At 36.9% G+C, this 24,899-nt stretch overlaps 1 protein-coding gene and 1 long non-coding RNA gene across 4 annotated transcripts in view; one reads left to right on the plus strand and one right to left on the minus strand.

The window, feature by feature from the left end:
• LOC149788498 (uncharacterized) overlaps nucleotides 1-8,253 on the plus strand; it is a 67,869-nt gene extending 59,616 nt beyond the window's left edge. For 2 of the 3 annotated variants that reach the window (XR_016424158.1, XR_016424160.1), the window contains exon 2: nucleotides 6,796-7,530. This is a non-coding gene — a long non-coding RNA (uncharacterized LOC149788498). Of the gene's footprint in view, nucleotides 1-6,795; nucleotides 7,531-8,087 lie in introns of those variants that run through there. The other variant, XR_016424159.1, reaches the window with a different exon arrangement.
• LOC149788497 (S-adenosylhomocysteine hydrolase-like protein 1) overlaps nucleotides 1-14,685 on the minus strand; it is a 193,808-nt gene extending 179,123 nt beyond the window's left edge. The window contains exon 1 of the mRNA XM_089974499.1: nucleotides 14,547-14,685. Coding sequence (XP_089830625.1) covers nucleotides 14,547-14,642 — 96 coding nt within the window. The 5' untranslated portion in view covers nucleotides 14,643-14,685. The remainder of the gene's footprint in view (nucleotides 1-14,546) is intronic.
• Between the last annotated feature and the right edge of the window lie 10,214 nt (nucleotides 14,686-24,899).

The raw sequence follows: 24,899 nt of genomic DNA on the forward strand, positions 1-24,899 counted from the left end.
GTTAGAAATAAGTTTTACTATTGCTAGTTATTTCCACACACCCAAAACACTTCTGGTTATAGAATCTCAATCTGAAGAAAGACTGAAGCAGACGGACTTCAAAATGTGCAAAGGCTTTTGTGAACCCACTGCTAATGCTGTAAATGATCCAACAACAGTATGACATTATGTGTCTATCAAATGAATGATAGAATAAAATGACCAGATGTCTTTAATTTGCATAATCTGCAAACTTGTTTGACCTTTTGGCTAGCCTAATGAAAAACAATGTGCAAAACAAGCAATTTTTGGTGGGGTCAGGGTTAACTCATTCATCATTCAAATTTGTAGGTGTTTGTATGTTTCTTTCAGTTTCTTTATGCAGTTTTTTTTTATTATAGATTTCTAAGGTCAAATAAAATTAAATTATAGCTTTTTCAAGGTTCTGAGGTCTACTTCTAACCCTGTGAACATCATTATAAAACTTATAAAACTTTTTAACATGATGCCAAATGGGCCTTATATCATTTACCTATACATAACTTGACAACTCGCCATTTAGCAAAGCAGGCTTTCATAGTATTTTAAGACATCTAAATATTATTAACCTGTTGATTTTATACACTTTACTATGCCTAACAAGAGCACGTTCCAAACATAAAAGCATAATTAATATTCATTTATCTCACTCATAATGAACTTATCCAGTATCTTGATTAAATAAACCTAAAAACCAAGTTTTATCAAAATCAAATAAGAAATATAAGCTCTAGAGGTAGCAAGGTCAAATTCAAATCACTTCATGAATAAGTGAAGGTCTTGCAGAATGTTTAAGACCTGGTGGAGATAACCAAGCTTGAAACAAATCTCATCAAAATTAAGTCCCCTGAGTGATAACAAGCTAAGATACAAGATTACCAAATAAATATGCAACAGACAAATCTTATAAGCAAATTCATCAAACATCTTGACCAAAACCTGAAATAGATTTGCTGAGTGTTGACAAGTGCAGCCAATTAGATGCAAGATGCATATTAAATATGCACTGATCTTGCTCACAATCATACACAAGAGAGATCTTGACGATATAAGCCCATTTACTAAATTTGATCAAAATACTACACATGCAAAGTTCTCACTCATAATAAAATCTCACATGAATCTGACTAGTTGCAAATTTCTTTTGCTAATTTCTTTTATCATGTAGGCAAGTTCAATCGCTGATTACATATACCAGGATAAATGTAATCATTCCAAACTTATCCCCATGAATAAATAAAATATTTTACTGATTGTTTAACAGTCACATTTGCACAAAGCTTCTCTGTTGATTTGTATAAATTTATACGGCGTTTGGATGCCAATACTTCTTGTGCGTCACACAGTGAATAAGCTACAGCTAGTTCTCATTTCACCCCTATTATTCTGTGACGAGTATCAGATAGTGGTTTGTCGTAATATGTAACAGAATAAGTGCCTAAAGTAAATGTTGTTGTTGTGGGGTTTAACGCCATTTTTCAGCACAAGATAGGCTATACATGGCGGCCAGTATTAATGGTGGAGGAAGAACCTGGGAAAACCCCGGGAAGAACCACCGACCCACAAGAAGCTACTGGCAAGCTTTCTCACATACCCACATTGGCTGAATTCTAGACTCGAACCCATGCAGACAGAGGTAAGATGGCAGTGTTCCGTAACGGAGAGCGTTTTAGACCACTCAGCCACTCGAGGCCCCCTAAAGTAAATGTCATACAGATCATGTAGATGATCAACACCAATTATTAAAGTAATGTGTGTCATTCTGCACAATTTGATTTTCCATATATTTAAATGGCAATTATTCACTTTTTTGAATCCTCATACATCCATATTCCTTTGGAAGATCATTATTTACAAGCTTCAAGATGTACATATGGCAAATTCAATGTTAAAATACGTGGACATTTTTGGACAAGATCAATATAAGGGTGTGATCCAGTACAATATGGATTTAACATCGCATACTGTGATATCACAATGTGATGAGAGCTATGCATGTTGATAGACAAATTCACACTGCCCTATACTGTGATAATAAGACTAGGCATGCTCTTTTCTCGCCCCAGTCTAGTACCTGGCCACCACTGTAAAAGTCCATATTGATCGATAATTTTTGTCTGGAAGTTTCTTGACGACAATTAAGGTGCAGAGCATTCAATGATCAACAATTAATAGACTTGGTTAAACAATAATAGTATTAATTTAAAATTTATATTTAAGATTGAGAAAATTTACAAATATGACTTGTATTGTCTTTACTATTAAAAAAATGTTGTGAATGTTACATACTCCAGTGTCTCAAAAAACAGTGAACATAAACCACATGGGAAAATCTATGTGACAATATAATATTGCTGAAAATTTATGGCAGTTTGAAAGGTGATTCATGTGTTCAATTTCTGGATTGTCATTTATGGCCACTTCTCAGTTTAGTTCCCAGGTACTAGTCTCAACGAGGTCCTTGCTCAATGGGTCAATCGCTGACTTGCTTAAGGGTCAATTGACATGTATCTTTGAGTGATCAATGACCCATGTGTCAATGCATTATCAGATAACCCAGTCATGCCACAGATCTTTCCCCATCCTCTGGAACTTAGCCATGATGTCATGACTTACAAACTACTGAAACATGGAATTGAAACCATACAAACACTTACTGGGTATAAAATGACAAATTTATACACACATATTACATAGACCCAAGACTTATCATTACCCCTGGGTGTCATAACCTTGACCACACTATAACCATGCATTTACTAGGTACTGAAAAGATAATATGCAGTCGTCCAAACTGACACTGATTCCCATGTCCATCTTTATTCAGTGAACTTTATCTATTCCTTTATCATAGCTGAGAAACTATAAAGATCACCACCTTATAACCATGTACATATTTACCTGACATGAAAGAAAACATACCCAAATAACATTTGCTCCAGAAAACTTACCAAAAAGCTCAAGATCTGGGAAATCTGTCAAAATGTGGAAGCATGGAGTTAGGTGTTTCACAAACAAAGAATCCTAGTCAGGAAAAATAATACAATAAAACCTGCCATCTGTTATGAAAAAATAATGTTTCGAAGACAACTGGTCACTGAAAGACATTTTTTGGAAATATCACCTGTCATGAAAGACCATTGTTTTGAAAGATCACCTTTCATGAAGCACCACTGGTTTGAAGAGACTACATCTAGTACAAGACCAGATTTTTCACATATGGACCATTGTTTAATGTTAATTGATTACCTCTAACATGAAATTACCTGTCCTGGGGCAAGACTTTTTTTAACAGATGTGGTAGTCTCTCAATAGGGGTTGCATGGTATGGTCAAAACCTAATGTATGCAGAAAACAAATGTTAATCTAAGTTGGATCCAAGTGCAAACAGCAAAGACCCCGATCTAATGTCTGCATAACGCACTGGCAGATCAGGGTCTATGTTGTTTGTTAGGCCTAGAAGTAATAAGTAGAATAACCAGCACTGACCCTAATTTGCTGTTGCATAATGGACTAACAGATAGGGTCTATTTTGTTTGCAGCTGGACCCAAGTTATAAGTGAGTATATATGGTGTGTTCCCTAAGGTCAATGTACCTGATTCTTGCTAAATGATGATATTTGAATTTTCACAGCACTCCACTTAATTGCTGAAAAATTCATGCCTATCAGTAACTTTCAGTCATGAAATACAGTATTGCTGGAAGGAGAGGAAAAGTTTAAATTTTATCAAACTTAATATCTTGAACAAGACAACGCTGTCTAATTGAAGGCTAAAATGTGCTGCAATAGAAAAACAGTGTTAACACATTAACCCCTAGCGACGACTTTATGGGGCAGGAGGTAGGAGCCTACTACCGAGCTCTGTAGCGTCATGGTCATGCATGATACATTAAAGTGGGTGGTATTACAGAAAGGTAGACAGATGTAGTTCTACAATGATACCAAATAATCTGGAATGTCTAGTTGCACTACAAAATACAGACAGAAAAACTTCATTTTTTGGACCTGTCTTTTTTAAACCCAAAATTCGCCCGAGGTTGGAATCTGATTCTGTGTCCGGATTTAAGACTTTTGGGTCTCAGATCTAAGGCAAACCAGTAGGAATTGCAAACAGACAGATGAGCCTTTGCAAAAAGTAGGATACGATGGGCATTGGAATAAAGAGTGGTCTATAACTAGGCAGTATGTTATTGAAAGATGACCTTGATTTGGTGTTTTCGAGTCGATTCAAAAATAGCTTTCAAAATGTGTTTCCTACTCAATTTTCAGGCAAAAATGACAAAAAGCTCCAGGGGTTAATATGTTTAAGAAAGGATTTTACAACTATGGAATGGTACAGATACAAATGTTAGGTCAAACTTGGCAATCAAAGAACCATAGGGTGCCTAATTAAAGAACTGTTTATTGCCAAAGTCTAGACAAGAAAAAATTACACTTCACTCTTCATGGCTTACAGTAATATTAGTGCAGACTCGTGTCTAACTGTGGAATTACAATATACACAACATAGTCACTCTTCATGGCTTACAGTAATATTAGTACAGTCATGTCTAACTATGGAATTATAATATACATACCATAGTCACTCTTTGTGGCTTACAGCAATATTAGTGCAGAGTCATGTCTAACTGTGGAATTATAATATACATGTCATAGTCACTCTTCATGGCTTACAGTAATAATTAGCGTAGAGTCATGTCTAACTGTGGAATTATAATATACATACCATAGTCACTATTCATGGCTTACAGTAATATTAGTGCAGTCATGTCTAACTGTGGAATTATAATATACATGCCATAGTCACTCTTCATGGCTTACAGTAACAGTAGTGTAGAGTCATGTCTAACTGTGGAATTATAATATACATACCATAGTCACTATTCATGGCTTACAGTAATATTAGTGCAGTCATGTCTAACTGTGGAATTATAATATACATGCCATAGTCACTCTTCATGGCTTACAAAGAGATCTGGTTATTTACAAAGGTGCACAGTCTGATCTCATTAAACGACCCATATGGTACTGACTCCATGCCGTAATGATGGAGATATGAATGCAGCTGGAGAAACTGTACACCAAGTTGTACATTTTTAAGGTGATTTTGGAATCTGTATCTATGTGAAAATATTAAGTTGAAGCTTTAAAATTTCACAAATGATCAGCTTTAATATAAATCTGATTAAACAACAAAACTAGTGTACCTTAACTCTCACCAAAGGTGTTGTACTAAAAAGAATTTTTTAATTGTATTCAAGACATAACCAGACACTCGACACTGAGATTCAGAACAAATCAAGTAATATATTCATGACTTCAGGAAAATACAATCCTTCTTTCACTCGAAAATCTTAAAAATCTAGTATTTTCAAATGTCTGGCCTCCTTCGGTTTCTATGTACTATATCCATGTCTGCTGCGGAATTTTCATTTTAAAAAATTCATTGTAAATTGGTCAGTAGCATTTAAGGGCATATTTTATAGCACTGTTTGTAGGGCGAACTGAGTACAATGTGAAAAGTGCTCATAAATATGAATCCCACACAGTGATTAACTTACAGTCATTGACAGTTATAAATGATGGCTTTCAAAATATGGACTTAACATAGTAAAGTGAATTTTCAAAAGTCACATAGTACGGAAAGATCTACAAATGGGATAGAAGTCTTTCAATTTTTTCAAATTATTTTCATTTCTAGATCTTAAGAACATTTTTGAGTGAAGAATGCTTGCTTTGTTCACTACATGCAAATTACCAATTCTAAATGTCAAAGTGACAAACTAGACAAAATGACAGCTGATTGATTTTCCCACTCAAGGAACTCCAGAAACTGAGAAATAAAATAGGCACCAACAATGCAAATATTTTTATGTCTACAGATGGGAAGCTTTCAAATAAAAAAATGTTACATTCAATCTCACTGCTCCAATTGAGAGTATTCTATATGTATGGGTACATCCAATTATACTGTCATTGTGCAGAACTAGCACAAACTTTCTATAAATCAATTAAAATTGTAAGTTTCTAACTAAAAAATGTGTCAAAACCCTATGGAAACAACTGTGATTAGTCAATCAACATTTCTATAAAACTCTTCTGAAAGGCCGCAAGTGATATAAAAAGTATTTCAAAACATAATAATAAACTCCATGGAATTACTAGTGTATGTATGTGGTCTACATGTAATGCACATATTCCTACCAGCTAAATTGAATACCACAGTGGCAAGACACTTGCTTCGTACATGCTAAATCCACGACTGAGGTTGAGTCATGCAAGGTGTGAAAGCATGTGGCCATCCATTAAAGGCTGTTGTATTTTTTTCTTCAAGTTTTATCCTTTCTTTCACATCAGTCCTGTATGTACATCTTAAGTACCACATCAATCCTGTGCATACATCTTAAGTACCACATCAGTCCTGTATGAAGAACCTTACATACCACATCAATCCTGTTCATACACCTTAAGTACCACATGACTCCTGTATGAACACCTTAAGTACCACATCAATCCTGTACCTACACTGTAAGTACCACATCAGTCATGTACCTACACTGTAAGTACCACATCAGTCATGTACCTACACCTTAAGTACATCGGTCCTGTACATTACACAATAACTGTTACCTAAAAACAGCTTAAATGTTTGATAATTAAAGGTGATTTTTGAAACCTGCAGTTTAAAACATTCAAATTTATAATTTGTATTTATTTAAGTATAACAAATATTCCATATAAATCCTAGCTGAAATCATATTACCTACTTTTGCAGGGCAAATTTGGACCACTGAACAAGAAAGCATTGAACACCATGATGATGTGGGGCCATATGTCATGCATCAAACAGGAAGCCTGATCAAATCTTATATAATGGCAAACTAACTTACAAGAGAAAAGGAGAATCACACAAAAAGAATTAGGAATGCCTGATCTTAAAAAGTAAGTCCATAGCAACTGAAAAATTGCACAAACTTAAGACTTAGTAAGCCGCTAATATTATTCAACAAATATTTTGCAATATTAGACCAAAATGATAACTGACCTGTTGAGAAGCCATCAAACACAAGTGTCCTGGAGATCAGCTAGGTATGAAGTCAGTTCAGCAATAACAAGAATGTACTCAATGCATTGATACTGAAGTACCTTCTGCATAAAGCACCTTTAGGGACTGTGAAGAACACTGAGGTAATGACACAACCATGATAAGTAAAAACAACCAAGACTAACTCTGCTCCTTGATATTGAAAGGCCTTTTGCAATGTGCCCCCAAGGGACACAATATGACAGTGACATTAAATTTATCAGGGACAACACCTGGATGTATTTGCTATTGGACTACCTATTGGGTCATGCATCCCCAAGGGAGATAAGTTGGCATTCTCATTAACATGGCACCAATTCTGATTGATGGGGAAAAGTGGTTCTCTACAAAAACGTGCACAATGTTACCGTGAAGTCATTAAAACCAACTGCATGGTCAAATGAGAATAAAATAAACAAAAATAGAGTGAGATGTACCTTTTCTTTAAACATACAGTACAATATGCAGTACTCTTTTGCTGGGTGAAACAAACAGGAAAGTGAAAAATATAATACACATCTCAAAAGATAAAAGCTTCTAATATGCAGTGATGCCTCCCAGAATCAAAACCTTATACACTACACCAGAAATGATTGCTTATCACAGGCTATATTGTATTTACATCTTTATAAGTAGAACCACACTCTATATTGTTGTTCTACTGATTACTCTCAATAAACTGCACAGACTCAGATCTACAAGTGCATTATGCAAAGGCAGATCTGGGTCTATGGAGTTTGCAGATGGACTTCTTGTAAATGACTATATACAGTACGCTTCTTTCAGGTCCCATCTAGAAAATGATGACCAAAAACAGTGTGACCCCAATTGTGGCAACATATCCTTCCCTTTATCCACAGTTAACTAACTAAAATCCAAATGTTAAGGATAGAAAAAAAAAACATTAAGAAATTTGTCGGAACAGCACAAAAATTCAGGAATCAATCATATTCATTGTATATTTTCATAATTTACTGTTTCAGATGGATGTAAATGGAACCAAGAAAATTCTTACAGCATCCCAAATATTCAGGAAAGTCATGAAAACATATAGGTCAATAGGACGACGACATTTAAGACACTAACTGATTAATCACTGAACATGTAATGCCATTTCTGTAACTGAAGTGAATAAATATAATCTTTTCATTATTCTTCATGCCCCTAAAAACACATCTGTAACACCTACATCAAAATGGAACACAGACTGTTTCTAAAACATATCTGTAACACCTACATCAAAATGGAATACAAACTATTTCTAAAACATATCTGTAACACCTACATCAAAATGGAATACAGACTGTTTCTCCTACATCGAAATGGAATACAAACTGTTTCTAAAACATATCTGTAACACCTACATCAAAATGGAATACAAACTGCTTCTGAAACATATATGTAACACTTACATCAAAATGGAATACAGACTGTTTCTTCACATCCTCTACTCCGTAGGTAACAAAACAATTCAACAGCGTGATAAAGTTATTTATCAAATAGGATACAATAAATTGCAAAAGGAAAAAAACCAAACTGACCTACCATTAGTAGGGTTTTTTTAACCTCAGCAAACCAAACTGACCTACCAAATAGTAGGGGTTAGTCACATCTGCAAACCAAATTGACCTACCAATAGTAGTTATTTATCTCTGCAAACCAAACTGATCTACCAATAGTAGGGGTTATTTACCTCTGAAAACCAAACTGATCTACCAATAGTAGGGGTTGTTTACCTCTGCAAACCAAACTGATCCACCCATTAGTAGGGGTTAGTTACCACTGCAAACCAAAATGACCAACTCATGTGTAGGGATCAGTCACTTCGGCAAACCAAACTGATCTACCCATTAGTATAGATTAGTTACTCCGTAAAACATGACCACTCTGGTGTCCTAGTGGTTAGAGCATCTGCATCAGATGCGGAAGGTAGTGGGATCGAACCCCGACATAGTTATACCAAAAATATAAAATTATACTAACAGCTGCCTTGCTTGGCGCTCACCATTAATTGGTTAGTGTTAGGACTGGTTGGCCTGGTGTCAGGATAATGTGACTGGATGGGACACCATGCTACATGTCTGCGGCATGATGCCCCAGTGCTAGACATCACTATAACCTGTCACACTACATCCAAATGATAAGAGTAAAAAAGTTTTAAAGCTATGTTAAAAATCCAAATCACACACACACACTCGGTAAACCAAAATGACCTACCCACTAGTAGGGCTTAACTGTTTTACAAACCAAACTGACCCACCCATTAGTAGGGGTTAATTGCTTTGCAAACCAAACTGACTCACCTGTAAGGAGGGGTTAATTGCTTTGCAAACCAAACTGACCCTCCCATTAGTAGGGGTTAATTGCTTTGCAAACCAAACTGACCCTCCCATTAGTAGGGGTTAATTGCTCTAAAAGTTTCATGATAACCTTATACATGTACTGTGTTGGAGATGGCAATAAAACCAGCTTTCATACATTACTAGATAAGAAATTTTACTCTCAAAGTTGTTCTGCAGCTGACATTGTTTCTTTCTTTGAGCCTCAATACTCCTCACACTTTTCACTCAGTGATGCCATATAGATGAACACATTAACCCTTAGTGACGAGTTAACATGGCAGGAGGTAGTAGCCTACTGCCGAGCTCTGTAGTGTCATGGTCATGATGATACACTAAAGTGGGTGGTATTATGGAAAGGTAGACAGATGTAGCTCTACAATGATACCAAATAATCTGGAATTTCTAGCTGCACTACAAAATACAGAGGAAAAAACCTCATTTTTTGGACCCCATTTTTTCTACCCAAAATTTCCCGTGGTCGGAATCCGATTTTATGTCTGGATTTTAAACCTTTTGGTCTCAGATCTAAGGCAAACCAATATGAACTGCAAACAGACAGATAAACCATTGCAAAAAGTAGGATAAGATGGGCATTTACAATAATGAATGGTCTCAATACAAAAATAATGACTCCATTAAAAAAAATAAAAATAAAGAACTCCAACTTTTACCCTTCTATTCATGCGGAAGCCAAACATCAAGTGAAAAATGATGTTTCTAACACAATTACGCAATATGTAATGGAAAGATCACCTGGGATTTGGTGTTTTCGGATCAATTCAGAAATAGCTTTAAAAATGTGTTTCCTACTCGCATTTCAGGTGAAAACAACAAAAAACTCTTGGGGTTAACATGTTAAGCATGCTGCCTTTAGGTGGCATTGGATGAAATTCATTGATGTTGTTGTTGTTGTAGGGCTTAACGCCATTTTTCAGCACAAGACAGGCTATACATGGCGGCCAGTATTAATGGTGGAGGAAGGACCCGGAAAACCCCCAGAAAGAACCACTGACCCACGAGAAGCTACTGGCAAGCTTTCTCACATAACCACAGTAGCCGAATCCGAGACTCGAACCGACGCAGACAGAGGTGAGATGGCAGTGATCCGTAATGGTGAGCGCTTTAGACCACTCGGCCACTCGGGGCCCCGAAATTCATTGAAATCAAAAACATGTTTATGTAACCAGTAATGGATTCACTAGGCATACTGCATGAAAACAACAAATCTAAACGAGTTCATAAAACTCACCTGTTAAAAATTTGTCCAAAAGTAAAAGCCTACCTAAGTTCACTGTCATGGAAACAACAATTTGTTGTAATTCTTCGTATCCAAACAATTCTGGCAAAACTTTGATGTTTGGGGTAATTCTCTGATGCCTAACTCCATACTCAAATAATTCAGGCAAAACATTTGATGTTGGAGTTAAAAACCCATATAAGTCTTCAAAGGAAGCATGCTGTTTTTGCTGCTTACAATTCCCATTAAAAAATGTTTAATCTCCATGTCACAAAGGGGACTTTGAAAAGTTTGGCATTTAGTTAAAAAATTTCTGTGAATATGATGTGTAAGTTACGAGAGAAAAAAAAATGACAACAAATACGACATCAGAATCAACTTTTTTTACAGTTCTATCATATGTTTGAACAAAACAATAATGTTCCTGTGGTGGCCCTTTGTCACGGACTGGACAACAAAGCATCACGGATGGGACAACAAAGCATCACGTATGGGACAACAAAGCATCACGGATGGACAAATAAAATGTTGTTTTGAAAAATCTCCATTTAAAGCTATCTGAAAACCATAAAAGTTAAGTATGACACTGATTTTGGAACAGCAAAGAGAATAATTATCACGTAACATGATTAACTGATTTGAAAAGTTAAGGTATGCAACAAAACAGTGTAACACAAGTGATACAATCCATCTTACCACCGAAAACATATGCTGTACTCCACTGCCTTGTGTTGAGTACATTACGAGTGAGAAATCATGATCATCAAAACAACAAGCAGGTCAAGATATTACATTAATAGGTAGCTAGTGTCTCTCAGATTACTATTTTTCAGATCAAGATTGAAAGGAAAATGTACTTTACACACTCCATATAGTAGAGAAATCATTATCTCTATATATCAAGAGGAGACAGACCCATTTACATGCATTTTACAAAGAAAACATGAAGAAAAAAATACAAGCTCTGAGAAAAACACAAAATAAATTATGAGCTTCAGTGATGCGATTTGATGTGCATCTAAATAGCAAATAAAAACACTGATATTAATGGTTTTCATCAAACTAGGTACAATTATGTTCCTGTTGCATCAACTCTAAAAACAGCTAGCTGGGTGATGAATTTATCTTATTTTGGTTCTTGTTCTTTTCATAGTAAGAAAAGTAGAAATGTAGAGCATTTTATCATTCAGTTGCAGTCTGTCCCATCTATGACACTCTTACCTATTCTGTTTCTCACAGGGATTTTTGTTGTTGTATGTTAACAGACATTATGTGAGTTTAGGATAAATTCAAAGTGTACAAACTTTCTGTCAAAGACTTAACATTTTTCAGCAAGAACTTTTAGCAGGACTCATTTGCATGTTCAAAATCAAAATATCTTAGTCAACTGCATGTGATGAAAAATAACATCATAAAATGTGCTGTAATACACAACTAACTTAAATAATACTAAAAACTTTGTGCTGAAATTTAGTCTGAAAAAAAAAACAATTTTTCACATTTTTGCATTCCCCCCAAACCCATCCTTTTCAAAATTATAGTGTTATCAAAAGAAAACTCACTAATTGGTTTCATAATTATGTAGCTTACAACTTTCACTATGTTCATATGTACATGTTTGAAAAATATAAATTTGGTTTCACTCTTGTAGAATTGGCTAAAAACATGTCCAATTCATCCCTCCAGTATGCAAAGTTCTGAACCAACCTTTACAAAATGTCACACAAACATGTAAAAAAAACAACAACAAGCTCCCAAGATAGCCCAACAGACGAATAATGACCAAATCAGGCACACAGCTTGATAAAACAGCAAAGTCTGAGTACAGTGTAATAGTTAACTCAAAGGTAAACTACCATATTTAATGTGTTGGGAGTGGTTACAAAATAAAATTCTGGGAAAATATAAAAATATTCAGTTTTAACCATTCAGTAACACTGTAAAACTTGCACTTTATAAAGCCGAGAATTTGGCACTGGTGTTGTTAAATAAATAAACTGATACTTGTAGGTCAGATGACAACAACAAAATTACTGCAGAATAAAATGTTCAAAACTAGAAGGAAAAAAAAAAAACAGGTTTGAGAAGAGTTTAAACATCCAAACAGACCAGAACTGAAACAACATCAAATCAAAATGCACATCTAAAGATTTTATAAACTGTTTTCAAACAATGAATTAGAATTTTTTAAACATTTAAAAAATGGAAATAGTAGAATCATTGGTGAAGACTAAAAATGTAATAAAATATGACAAGTTTTGATTTTTAATTCAGGAATTGTAGACAACACATCCTGCACTACTATGCAGTAAACAAATTGCCAGCTATCAAATTCTATTTGAAAGCCTCTGACAGTAAGCATGATGTTGCCCACCTAAGTAATATCAATATAATGTTTCTTAAAATTGCACTCGGAGAAGGAACTTTGGTTTTTCTGCAATTATTTAATCTTGCAGTTAAAAGAAATGTTCCAATGTCTCTTTGTCACCTTCCCCAAACATTTGTCTCCATGATGATAAGAGTTTAAACTAACCAACTATCTACCTATGCAATCTGTGTGTGTGTGTGATTTGGTATCTTTTTTAATTTAGAGCAGCATACCTCAATCACATTCTGAGACGTGTATATGTCCCAGCCTGATTAAATCCAGGCACTTTGGAGTAATCCTTGATTTAGCTGAGATGAAAACAATCACTGTCACTGTCATTCATTCAGTCATCTAATATGGGACCTTGTTATTTAGTACTGACCATAACATATGCTTAAATTACGATGCTGTAAAATAATTACTAAAAATCTTTCTTATAAAATTTCAACACGGCCATGAAGATTTAGAACAGTAACCCTTCATTTTCTGTGAAAATTTGTTTATGCTGGTTGTTGTTGTTCTAGGGTTTAATGCCATTTTTCAGCACAAGATAGACTATACATGGCGGCCAGAATGGTAGACCACTCAGCCACTCAGGGCCCCTTGTTTATGCTGGAAAAGACTCATTACTACACAGCAGCATTGAAAATGATTCAGTGCTGCACCATAAATGAATCCTGAGGGCACCCCCAAAAAGTCAGCATCATGTATTAAACAAATACAAAAATCTTCAACAATAGTGAGGAACCAAGGAAGAAAAATATCCTCTCTCGACAGTCCAACAAAGGTGCATCATGTCACTTCAATGGGGTCATCATCATAAAGAAAACAACAAAGAATAGCTATTAAGGCTTTTTATCATGAAAAACCCTACATATAATCTAAAACTTTAATATTTCTAAGGATAGATCAATCACCCAACCTTGGCTGGTGTTATACATTTTCTTTACTGACCACTCTTGTAACTTGCTTATATCGCCTGGTAGTCAACATTCCAATTTCCGCTAAGCATACAAATAAATTTTGGTCTGTGACAAAGAACCATGCTTACGATGGTCCCTAAGAAATTTACCGTTTAACATGTGGTCCTCAACTGTTCAGCTGTTCTTATGTGCCAAACCAGTGGTGTACAAAGTTTATGGCTTAGCAAAAAAGGTATTTTAAAAAGTGACCAAATGAATACGAATAGCAACCAAATAACAGTGTAAAAATACCAAATAAAATATACATTCTTTTTTTTTACTATGGTGCATGACTAAATCAACATCTGGAAAGATTAAACTGTTATAAACAGTTACCTAAGCTAATGTTAAATGGTTACTCCTTGCTCGGACTAATACAATGTTCGCTCAAGTAGTCTAGCAGCTGATCACGCCACAATCGACCACGTTTTCCGTAAATCGACCCCCACTTTTCATAAAATTAAACCAACTTAAAGTTAAAACTGCGTCAAATTAAGGTTAAGATATGGGAATATTTTTACTATGGTACCTACCCTTGTTGATCTTTCTGTTTCAGATAGTTTTTTATCGAATTTCAAGCCTGCGTTTGGCTTTTGAGCCAACAGTCCATGCAAATCGCTTTCCGACATTTTGTCTCTTTGTGAGTCACGTGATCCAAACTTCCGTCACATGGGCTTGTCATAAATCCATATACTTTTTTCTCGGACGAAAGATTTCACACAAATAAAAAGATATTTAAGATAGGGAAAGGCATTTGTCATAAAAACGTGAAGTCATAAATCTATATACAAACAGAAAATTCCAGATATAGAACTGGACGAAAGACTAGATAGCAACTTCATATGTTCCAATGTGCCAACATGAGTTAGTAAGATAATATTGATTTTCGTTATGGAGTCGTTTATTTACTTTAAGAGGTGACCCTCTCTCTCTCTCTCTCTCTCTCTCTCATTAGTGGCGTAGCTAGTATATTTGGGCCCCTAAGCAAAGCTTACTGATGGGCCCTTATGCTTTTGCATAAACTTGCTTTACGGTGTGTGTGTGTGTGTGTGTGTGTGTAAACACACACTAAACATGAATGACATAACAAAGAAAATCGTTAGTGAAAGAATCCGTGTAGACTGTAATTCATACTAACAAAACGTGATCACTAGTGACGGAAACACAGTGTCTACCTTGGCCTTACGTATAAAGGGGTTTTATTTCTTTGTAAACAAAAACTGTTTTGATACATGTCTTTATTAAAAGAACTACGTCTTTGCACTAAACACACACACGCACACTAAATATGTTACATGAATGACCTAACAAAGAAAAGCATTCACGAAATAATCGGTGTAGACTGTAATTCATACTAACAAAACGTGATAACTAGTGACGGAAACAGTGTCTACCTTGGCCTTACGTATAAAAATAAAATGATTTTGTTTCTTTTTAAACAAAAATAGTTTTGATACATATCTTTATTAGAAGAACTACGTTTATGCACTAAAATAACGTATATTTTATTTAATTTTGTGAAAGTGACCTTGTCCTTAAAAGTTTGATTTGAACTGTAATACCACTTTTTATAAAGAACTGGACGGTATTCATGACTATACCTTTTTCATGAAAAATGTAACTTTATCATGAAAATATTGTATGTCATCAACCCGTACTCCTGTCGACACTGACCGTGCATAGACGTGTTTGTGATATGGATGTATATATGTTACGTTACTTGTGGAACCTTCCTTCGTAACCAATTTGACCATCACGGCTCATAGTCGGAAAGTAACCAAATATCAGTCAAGGTTCATCGTCGGCAGCCCAACTGACATCGATTCCGTTAAACTCATGCCATATACGAAGACGGTACTCTGCTGCATCAAACCTTTGCTAACCAGCCTGAACTAGTTTGCAGACCTTGGTAACACATGCATGTGTCTCTGATAAACGTACATTAATTATGCATGGTGTCAGGGTTTTGCAAATTATAGTTGCGATGCACGTTGTAAGACCCATGCGGCATCAATTTATGTTACCTAAATATTGGTTAGGTAACCGATCTTTTGTTGTTCCCTCATTTTGTCAATCGGTGAAGACTTCATTCCAGGTGCTGACGGCCAGTTATGCATTCCACAGGAAAACTGATTTCTCTGTGAAAATTGTAAACGCTAATGAAAAATTAGGTTCTGTCTGAATAATAGAAACATTTTCATGGGTAATTTTTACTTACGTACAATGTACACCTTACAAGTCTTCAAAACCATGTTACATTTTTCGTGAAAAAGTGCAATCTTCATAAAGAGCAATAGTATAGAAATATTGTCGATTATTCAGCCAAATAAAACCAGAATAAATCGGACAATCGTGTTTCATCTTATCCATTCTATAAAAGAAATATGTATGGAATACTCGTATATTTATATACCCACATGTAACCAGGGCAGACAAGGGGGAGGGGGCAGTGATATATCCCCGAGGCCCGGGGCTGTAAGGGGGCCCTGGCCGAACACCACTTTTTAATTCAATGAACAAGAACTAGGAGTGGTCCGGGTATTTCTTGACCCAGGGCCCGTGATTGCTCTCCACGGCCCTGCATGTTACTGGAATATAGTGTACATTAGTGTATTCTTGACGTTGATATACTAAACCAGATGGGTAGAACAGTCATAAATGTAACAATTTTAAACCTTGAATCCCATATAGACCCTTTTCAATTATCATCCACCCACCTAGTCCGATAAATCAGTCCCACAAAGCTGTGTGATACTGATGGTCGATGTTGTGGGTCTGATGTCACCTGTTCATTAAACTATACAATTTTGCTGCATGCAAATAATTCCGGAATAAACTCGCGTACACTTTAAACACATACCGGTAATTGGTAACAGCCATATCACGCTCGAAATTTAAAATGGCCACAGGACGGATGGTTGTGCTATTCCATGTGGATTTACAAGTCACCAAACATATGATATGCTGAGGAAATGTAATCTACATGTCACCAAAAGAACCCTTCAGCCGATAGTAGCTGCACAGCCACTAGAAATACCGGTATGTATATAAGATACACATCGATGTGTGCAGACAAATTTGTATGCAGATAATTACAGCTTCTAATGAATATGTGATATCAGCCCCTCACCCGAAAATCAATATCATCACGGGTGAAGGGCTGATTTATCGGCCTACCGCCCACCCAACCCCTTACTATGTCATAACATAATAGCAAGAAGAGCTTCACGTGCACAGACTACTTGCTAGTTTTTATTGATTTGTAGGATGGCCGTGTTTAGATTATCCATTTTATTGGTTAATGGAATTGTTACGACTATATGGTATTAAACAAAGTAACATAAAAGAGCGAAAACGAAAGTAGTGAAAGGGGATATTATAGCGTCAATGGGACTTATCATTAAAAACACCCCTGGGAACATATAGCGTCAAGGGAAATTTAACATGGAGAAAAATCGTGGGAACATATAGCGTCAAGGGAAATTAACATGGAGAAAAATCGTGGGACTGTTGAGCGTCAAGGGGAATTGAACATGGGAATAGAGTGTGGGTCTGTCTAGGGGCTAGGGGAATTTAACATATGGAAATTGAACATGGTGGGTCTGTATAGCGTCAATGGGAATTGAACATGGTGGGATTGTCTAGAGACAATGATGGTAGAGGGTCAAACACAACAGAGACAGAAACATACATACACTAGTACAAGCGTGAGATTTATATATAAAGCATTACGAAGACCTGAAATCTTGCTGGGGTGTTCAAAAATTTGCATAATTGTAATGATGCTATAAATAGCTGTAATCAAGGAAATGCTCAACGACAAAATGGATGTGACTAAAAGTAACGCTAAAATGACGAAATTGTCCCAGAATTTAAAGGAAAATAAACATATCCCCGAAAATTAAGTTACAATGATTTAGACTAAAATGGATAAAATTAGTAACTACTTACAATATCAACTTGTGTGACGATCGTGGATAAATACCTATGTATCTATAATCAGCTGAAATTCTATGAAATCCCACTATCTATTTATAGCTCCAACTTGTGGGTTTTTCCTTTGGAAAATCCCACTATCTTTTTATAGCCTCAGCTTGAGTGACGTTCCTGTTTATGAATTCTAGTATATATGGATAGCTACAAAATGTGGAAATCCCCAAGTCGATATTTATAGTCTCAAAATTTCCAGCGTCAGTGACGTCACTGTACTGAACACTAGGGGATAAATGGCAACAGTGTTGCAAGTGGCTGACCTGAATACGCGCTACTGTAGGTAGGTAGGTAGAGTGTATCTGATAGGGATAAAGTGAGTTTTATAGGGAGAAACAGAGACCAATACACACACACACACACACACACACACACACAACATACGCGCGCAGACACACACACACACACACACACACAGAGGGAAGAGGAAAAAACAAACCCCAAATATACTATCCACACTCGGGAGGAAGAAAAAAACAACCAAATATACGATCTACACAACGTACGCGAACACACACACACACACACACACACACTATAAACTGGATAAAATTAGTAACTACTTACAATATCAACTTGTGTGACGATCGTGGATAAATACCTATGTATCTATAATCAGCTGAAATTCTATGAAAATCCCACTATCTACTTATAGCTCCAACTTGTGGGTTTTTCCTTTGGAAAATCCCATATCTTTTTATAGCCTCAGCTTGAGTGACGTTCCTGTTTATGAATTCTAGTATATATGTATAGCTACAAAATGTGGAAATCCCCAAGTCGATATTTATAGTCTCAAAATTTCCAGCGTCAGTGACGTCACTGTACTGAACACTAGGGGATAAATGGCAACAGTGTTGCAAGTGGCTGACCTGAATACGCGCTACTGTAGGTAGGTAGGTAGAGTGTATCTGATAGGGATAAAGTGAGTTTTATAGGGACAAACAGAGACCAATACACACACACACACACACACACAACATACGCGCGCAGACACACACACACACACACACACACACAGAGGGAAGAGGAAAAAACAAACCCCAAATATACTATCCACACTCGGGAGGAAGAAACAAAACAACCAAATATACGATCTACACAACGTACGCTAATACACACACACACACACACACACACCACACGCACACACACACACACACACGCGCGCGCACCACAGAGGGAAGAAGAATAAAACCATTATACACTATCCACACGGAGTGAAGAAATAACCCTTTACATATACTATCAACAGAGAGTGAAGAAAATAACCCATTATTTTCCATCAACAAAGAGTGAAGAAGAAAAAGTTTTTTGAAAGCACCTAAGCCCTCACCTGCAATGACCAACTCTGCCAAACACCTACACCCCACCCCACCCCCACTCCCAACACTACAAAACCCATTTAACCCGTTATTTTATGGCATCAGTGTGTGCTTTAGGAAACATCAAGACACAAAAATGATGGATGAATAGACTGACTATTGTTTATGAACTTGCATGCCTAAAGAGCGTGCGCGAAGGAAAACATCCTTCCATTTCAATTCTAACTAAAACATGATCCAGAGGGATAGAGAGAGGTGAAAGAGCACAATTTCATAAAGTGTGAGTAAAAACAAAACACGCCATCCTTATTATACAATGTCAAAACCAAGAGACACTTACGTTTTCTTTCTGGTCTATTCTCTTTTAGAAGATAGTATGAAATTTCACATCAGGGCCAACGCATCGGCTCACATTGTCAATTTTTCCATTTCCATGTCTTTACTGGCACAAGTTCTTCATCATCTTCAATTTCTTCTTCATCTTCTTCTGAATCCCTCTTCTCTGTTTCGTCTTGTGTTTTGTTTCTTCTCTTTTCTCGTAGGGCACTCTGAATTCCAGTGTCCTTTCTCCTGACAACGATATTAGGTATCTTGACTTTTGTCTCTCTTTCTTAGACGAAGCAGGTATTTTGGAGACAAATACCCATTTACCTTTGCAGATATAGCAAACTTCATTAGCACACACTTTCGTATGACTCTCATCAAATCAACGACCAAAAGAGTAAGTTTTGTTGCCACTTTTGCCTGTGAATTATGCTTTCGTATGACTTTTAGCAAATATTTGACCAGCAGGTCGATCTGTGCTGACTCTTCCATCTTCGTGATCGTTTGAGAGCGGAATGAATACTCTGACGCTAAGACACTCTCCTTATATACAGGGACCTGCTGCGTATGAAACCTAGTCAAATGTAATTTTGCAATAAGATGAAACGATTTCATTGAGGAAGTAAAAGGCAATGATGTACCGTATCGCCTCACACAAAACCTGAAGTGTTAGCTCAGATCCGTGTCAGCAATTTCGAAGACGACATTACTGAGCTTTCATCAATGTTCTCCAATTATGCCACAAAACCACGAGTCCTGATTCACGCCAAAAGAAATTTCGTTCGGTCCATAAAAAATAGTATCACATCTGAGAAACGCAAAAACGAACTTCCAGAAAACTGAGAACGACGGCTTACACCTACAACGTAAATGTATGAGTTCAAGTAGTGCGTAAAACTTAGTCAAATTAAATTTTTATAGTCAAGACGAAACGATCTCTTTTCGAACAAGAAAGCAGACACCAAGCGACAATGGCAATCCGTGTCACACAACACTTTTCAAAATGTATATGATCAGAGGTTTGTTCTAGCGATCTGCACGGTTAAATTAAATGTTGATGTATTTTGCAATAAGACGGACACAATTTCCATGGGATCGCCCATGGTACGATTGTTCGTGCATTAGTTTAATTTTTAAAAATATTTTTTATATAAATCGCCTATAGGATAGACCCAATAAAGCATGGCCATTCTCGTCACTGTCTGAATAGCTACTCAAGTCAATTCGAAGTGAACGCGGTAAGAAAATAAGTATAGCCAATGAAATGGCTTACAACGGGTGATGCATTGTCTTTTTCTAGGACTGTGTGGCATAATAATCCCTATGTTCTTACGTTGTTACCATTACAGTACAGACAGACTGAAATGTGAACTTACAAGCACTCTTTGTCTGTGTTGTACCATTTCTTCTTACCACATCAAAATACTGAGCGTCACAGTATTGGTTCGCGTTTTCAAGCTGACCATTTTTTTATATCTCACTTAAACATTTTAACATAAACACTCACACACATCGGTAGAGTCAGAACAGATGTGTTACAGTATTGAGGGGCATGTTATCTTTTTTTTTCATACTAATAAATTTGGGGTTTGTATGAAGTAAAGAACCGAAAGTACAGTGAAACTCAAGGATGATGACCCAATCTGTCTGTCTATTGATGCGTGTATTTACTTAAGAAGAAATATGACCACTAAAACACAAAGAGATACGGCAAGCATGATTAGAATGAACATAACGATGTTTTCCTTCCCGCCCGTGTAATTTAGAGCTTCAATCCTCTTTGAAGACAAACTTGGTCTCCTTTTGTAGGGCTTGAAATAATAAAAAACCTGAAAAAATCTTAAGCACTTTGCTATAGATAATTTCATCAACAGACTAAACAATATAAATACCGTTACAACACTAGAAAGCCTTAAATCTTCTATCAAAAAGAAATGCATCAAAAAATTAAAGATTAACGATAACTAACCAATGAAACCGAATTTAACAAAGGCAGTGACATGTGAAGAAATGGCTCTCACTTTGGAAAGGTAGGCGAATGTACTCTGTCATGCACCATCAACTTGAAAAAAAATTATAAACAGAGAGAAACCTGAATTCAAAATTCAGTTGTTTTTTCTTATAAATTGTTTCGTTTCTTTTTTCTTTTTTGGAACAAATCTAAGCACTAATATAGAGTGGAAAAGGGAAAATGCACATACAAGCTTTGATATTTCTGAAAAAATGAGGGGATATTCCTAACGTTCATAACCACCTATGGACTTGGACTTGTCTGTGACTTATCCACAAAACAAGATGTACATATTTCTGGTCAAGCTGCAAGTGTGTGCGTGTTTTTGAAAATGGTAAAAATTGGATATACAATTTTCTCGTGACACTTATAAAGTGAAGAGTCTGTGCAAGTGTCAAAAGCCAAAGTCATATAAGTTTTGTATTTTGTACGGCTTGTAAAGATTTCCACTTTAGAAAATGTGAAGTATCACAAGTTATTATCACAAACAGAAGTGGAACATAGGGGCTTGCAAGAAAGAAAATAACCCAGACAGTTGATGTCATCAAGAGTGCTAGAGACGGTACCCGAACTTGCTTGCTTGCTTACTTGAATTAAAGTGATTTTAGCTCTAATGGAGCATATATCACTGGTTTAATAAGGCACCGCGTGATTTTTAATTACTCCTGGGGAAGGAAAGAGAGCCTCATCCCCCAGGCTTTTATGTACTCACAGACTACTTTTAAATTTAGCCACTCAGGTGTAGGACTAACTAATCCTTAACAACCTGACTGAAAGGCTTTAAACATGAGTGGGAATAGTCTCACCACACACTCATTTTTCTGTCCGAGCGTGGTAAAGGAGGGAAAAGGTGCTCAGCAAGACAGCCATGGGTGTTAAGTACTCAACAAAACGCTAGCCCGTACTTATTTCAAGTCGTGTCACCAAAAAAGACGACGTGTACGACATCAAAGGCATTGGCAAACGCAGAAACCGTAAAGTGAGCAAACGACGTGTCAAAGAAGTCAAAGTACGTTGGAAAGGATATCCACCCAGTTTTGATTCTTGCATCGACGCTTCGCACTATAAAAAGAGGTGATCATCATGCCCTTTCACACAGATTCAGCTACTGCGATCACTCCTTCACCCAATTCTTCTCTGCAAGATTTACAAACACAACCCTTGTGGGTGTGGTATGGAAAACGTGTGCCTAAAACGCAAATCGTCTTTTTCTGCCAAACCTTCGTGGTGTATTTTGTCATCGGTGCAGCCATTGCCAATTTGAGTTTGCAACAAGGAGACAAACACTTGTGGACCATTGTATTGAGCAGTTACATCGGTTACCTGCTTCCTAATCCCTGCCTGAAATTCTCCTCGAACGGGAACCACGGGAACCTAGTGTCCAGTGCCAGTGCCAGTCACCAGTCGAACAACAACAACCACAACAACAACAACAACCCCATTTTGGGCGGATACACTCCTCTAACTTCCAGTATCGCCTCGGAGAGCCGCAAAACTCTGGAATTATGAGCAATAACAACCAATTTTACTTAACCTTACCCAGTGACAGTTCCATGGAGGTGTTTCCCAAGAACACGTTGTGCTGTTACACGGTCAAATTACCTCAGACCATCCAGTTAGATCACGAAGCCCATTGGGAAGTGGCTTTAGTGGAAATCATTCACCCAACACAAATAAAAAACATCACCGAAAAGCAAAACACTTTCGAGGTGGAAATCCTGAATGCCCAATTGGAGGAAGAAATCAACAAAATCGGGTTTTTAGGGGACACAAGACCAGCCAGCAATCCAGCCTTCATTATCTACACCTTGAAAATTCCTTCAGGTTATTATTTTAGTGGTGAACATTTGGTGGACACTATTGCGGACAGGTTCAACTTAGCCTTTGGCAAAGCACTGAACAGAGCCAAAAAAAGTGTGAAGATTGAGTACCATAAAGTGGCTCATCGTCTCGTGATCAAATTTCAAGATACGGACACATTGTCCCTCAGGTTCAATGGTAGTTTGTTTGAAATTTTGGGTGGACATGCAGAAATGGTCGCAAACAATATGAGCCCCAAGATCAAAAGTAATATGGATTTTTACAGAGCTTTTGGAAACCCGGTAGAACTGAACCAAGGACTTAATTTGATCTTTGTGTATTCCGATGTGGTGGAGTACAACGTGGTGGGACACACCTCTGTGCCTTTACTGCGTGTCATTCCTTTCAAAGTGGATAGTACCCAGTGCTAGACATCACTATAAACTGTCACACTGCAGACATCGTAGCGTCACAAATATACATCTATACTGGTAACTTATTTTCAGTATGTAATCGTTATAGAATCGGACTAAAATATCGGGGCTATTTTAAAACAGGATGAGAGAGGGGGGAATGAAGAAATGAGACATATCAATAGATCTCATATTTGATTGGATCATGTCTGTCACATGTAAATCATGCCGCAGACATGTAGCATGATGCCCCACCTAGTCATGCTACATGTCTGCGGCATGATGCCCCAGTGCCAGACATCACTATAATGAGCAGGTGTTAGATGATGATCATCGTTATTTTCTTTACGTATCAATTAACCTACAGTGGACCGCTCCGGTGGCCTAGTGGTTAGAGCGTCTGCCCCGGATGCGGGAGGTCGTGGGTTCGATCCCCGGCCGAGTCATACCAAAGACTTACAAAAATGGTACTGACAGCTGCCTCGCTTGGCACTCAGCATTAAAATGTTAGTGTTAGGACTGGTCGGCCTGGTGTCAGGATAATGTGACTAGGTGGGGCATCATGCTACATGTCTGCGGCATGATGCCCCAGTGCCAGAAGTAGTGAAGTGGGCCACTTTAGCGACAATGGGAATTAGCATTAAAAACACCCCTGGGCCACTTTGGCGACAATGGGAAATTTAACATTACGAAAACCCCTGGGCCACTTTAGCGACAAGGGGAATTAACATGGGAATAGATTTTGGGCTTGTCTAGGGACAAGGGAAATTTAACATGGGAGAAAAAAGCAATATTAGGGACAAGGGGAATTTAACATGGGATTTTTTGTTTGTTTTTTTTTTAAATTAAAAAAATATAAAAAAAGGGGTAGGCAATGGAAAGTCATTTTCTTTTCGAGAAATATGGGTGGCCCTGAAAAGGGCCTTTGGGTTTTCTTCTTCTTCTTCTTCTAACTCCTTAACTTCTTCCACCATCCTCTTATTTTTTCCATCATTCCTTTCTTCTTCTTCTTTTCTGTTTCCGGCA

This window comes from Sinohyriopsis cumingii, chromosome 11 (assembly GCF_028554795.1).
Source record: "Sinohyriopsis cumingii isolate HCF-2022 chromosome 11, ASM2855479v2, whole genome shotgun sequence".
NCBI lineage: Eukaryota > Metazoa > Mollusca > Bivalvia > Unionida > Unionidae > Sinohyriopsis > Sinohyriopsis cumingii.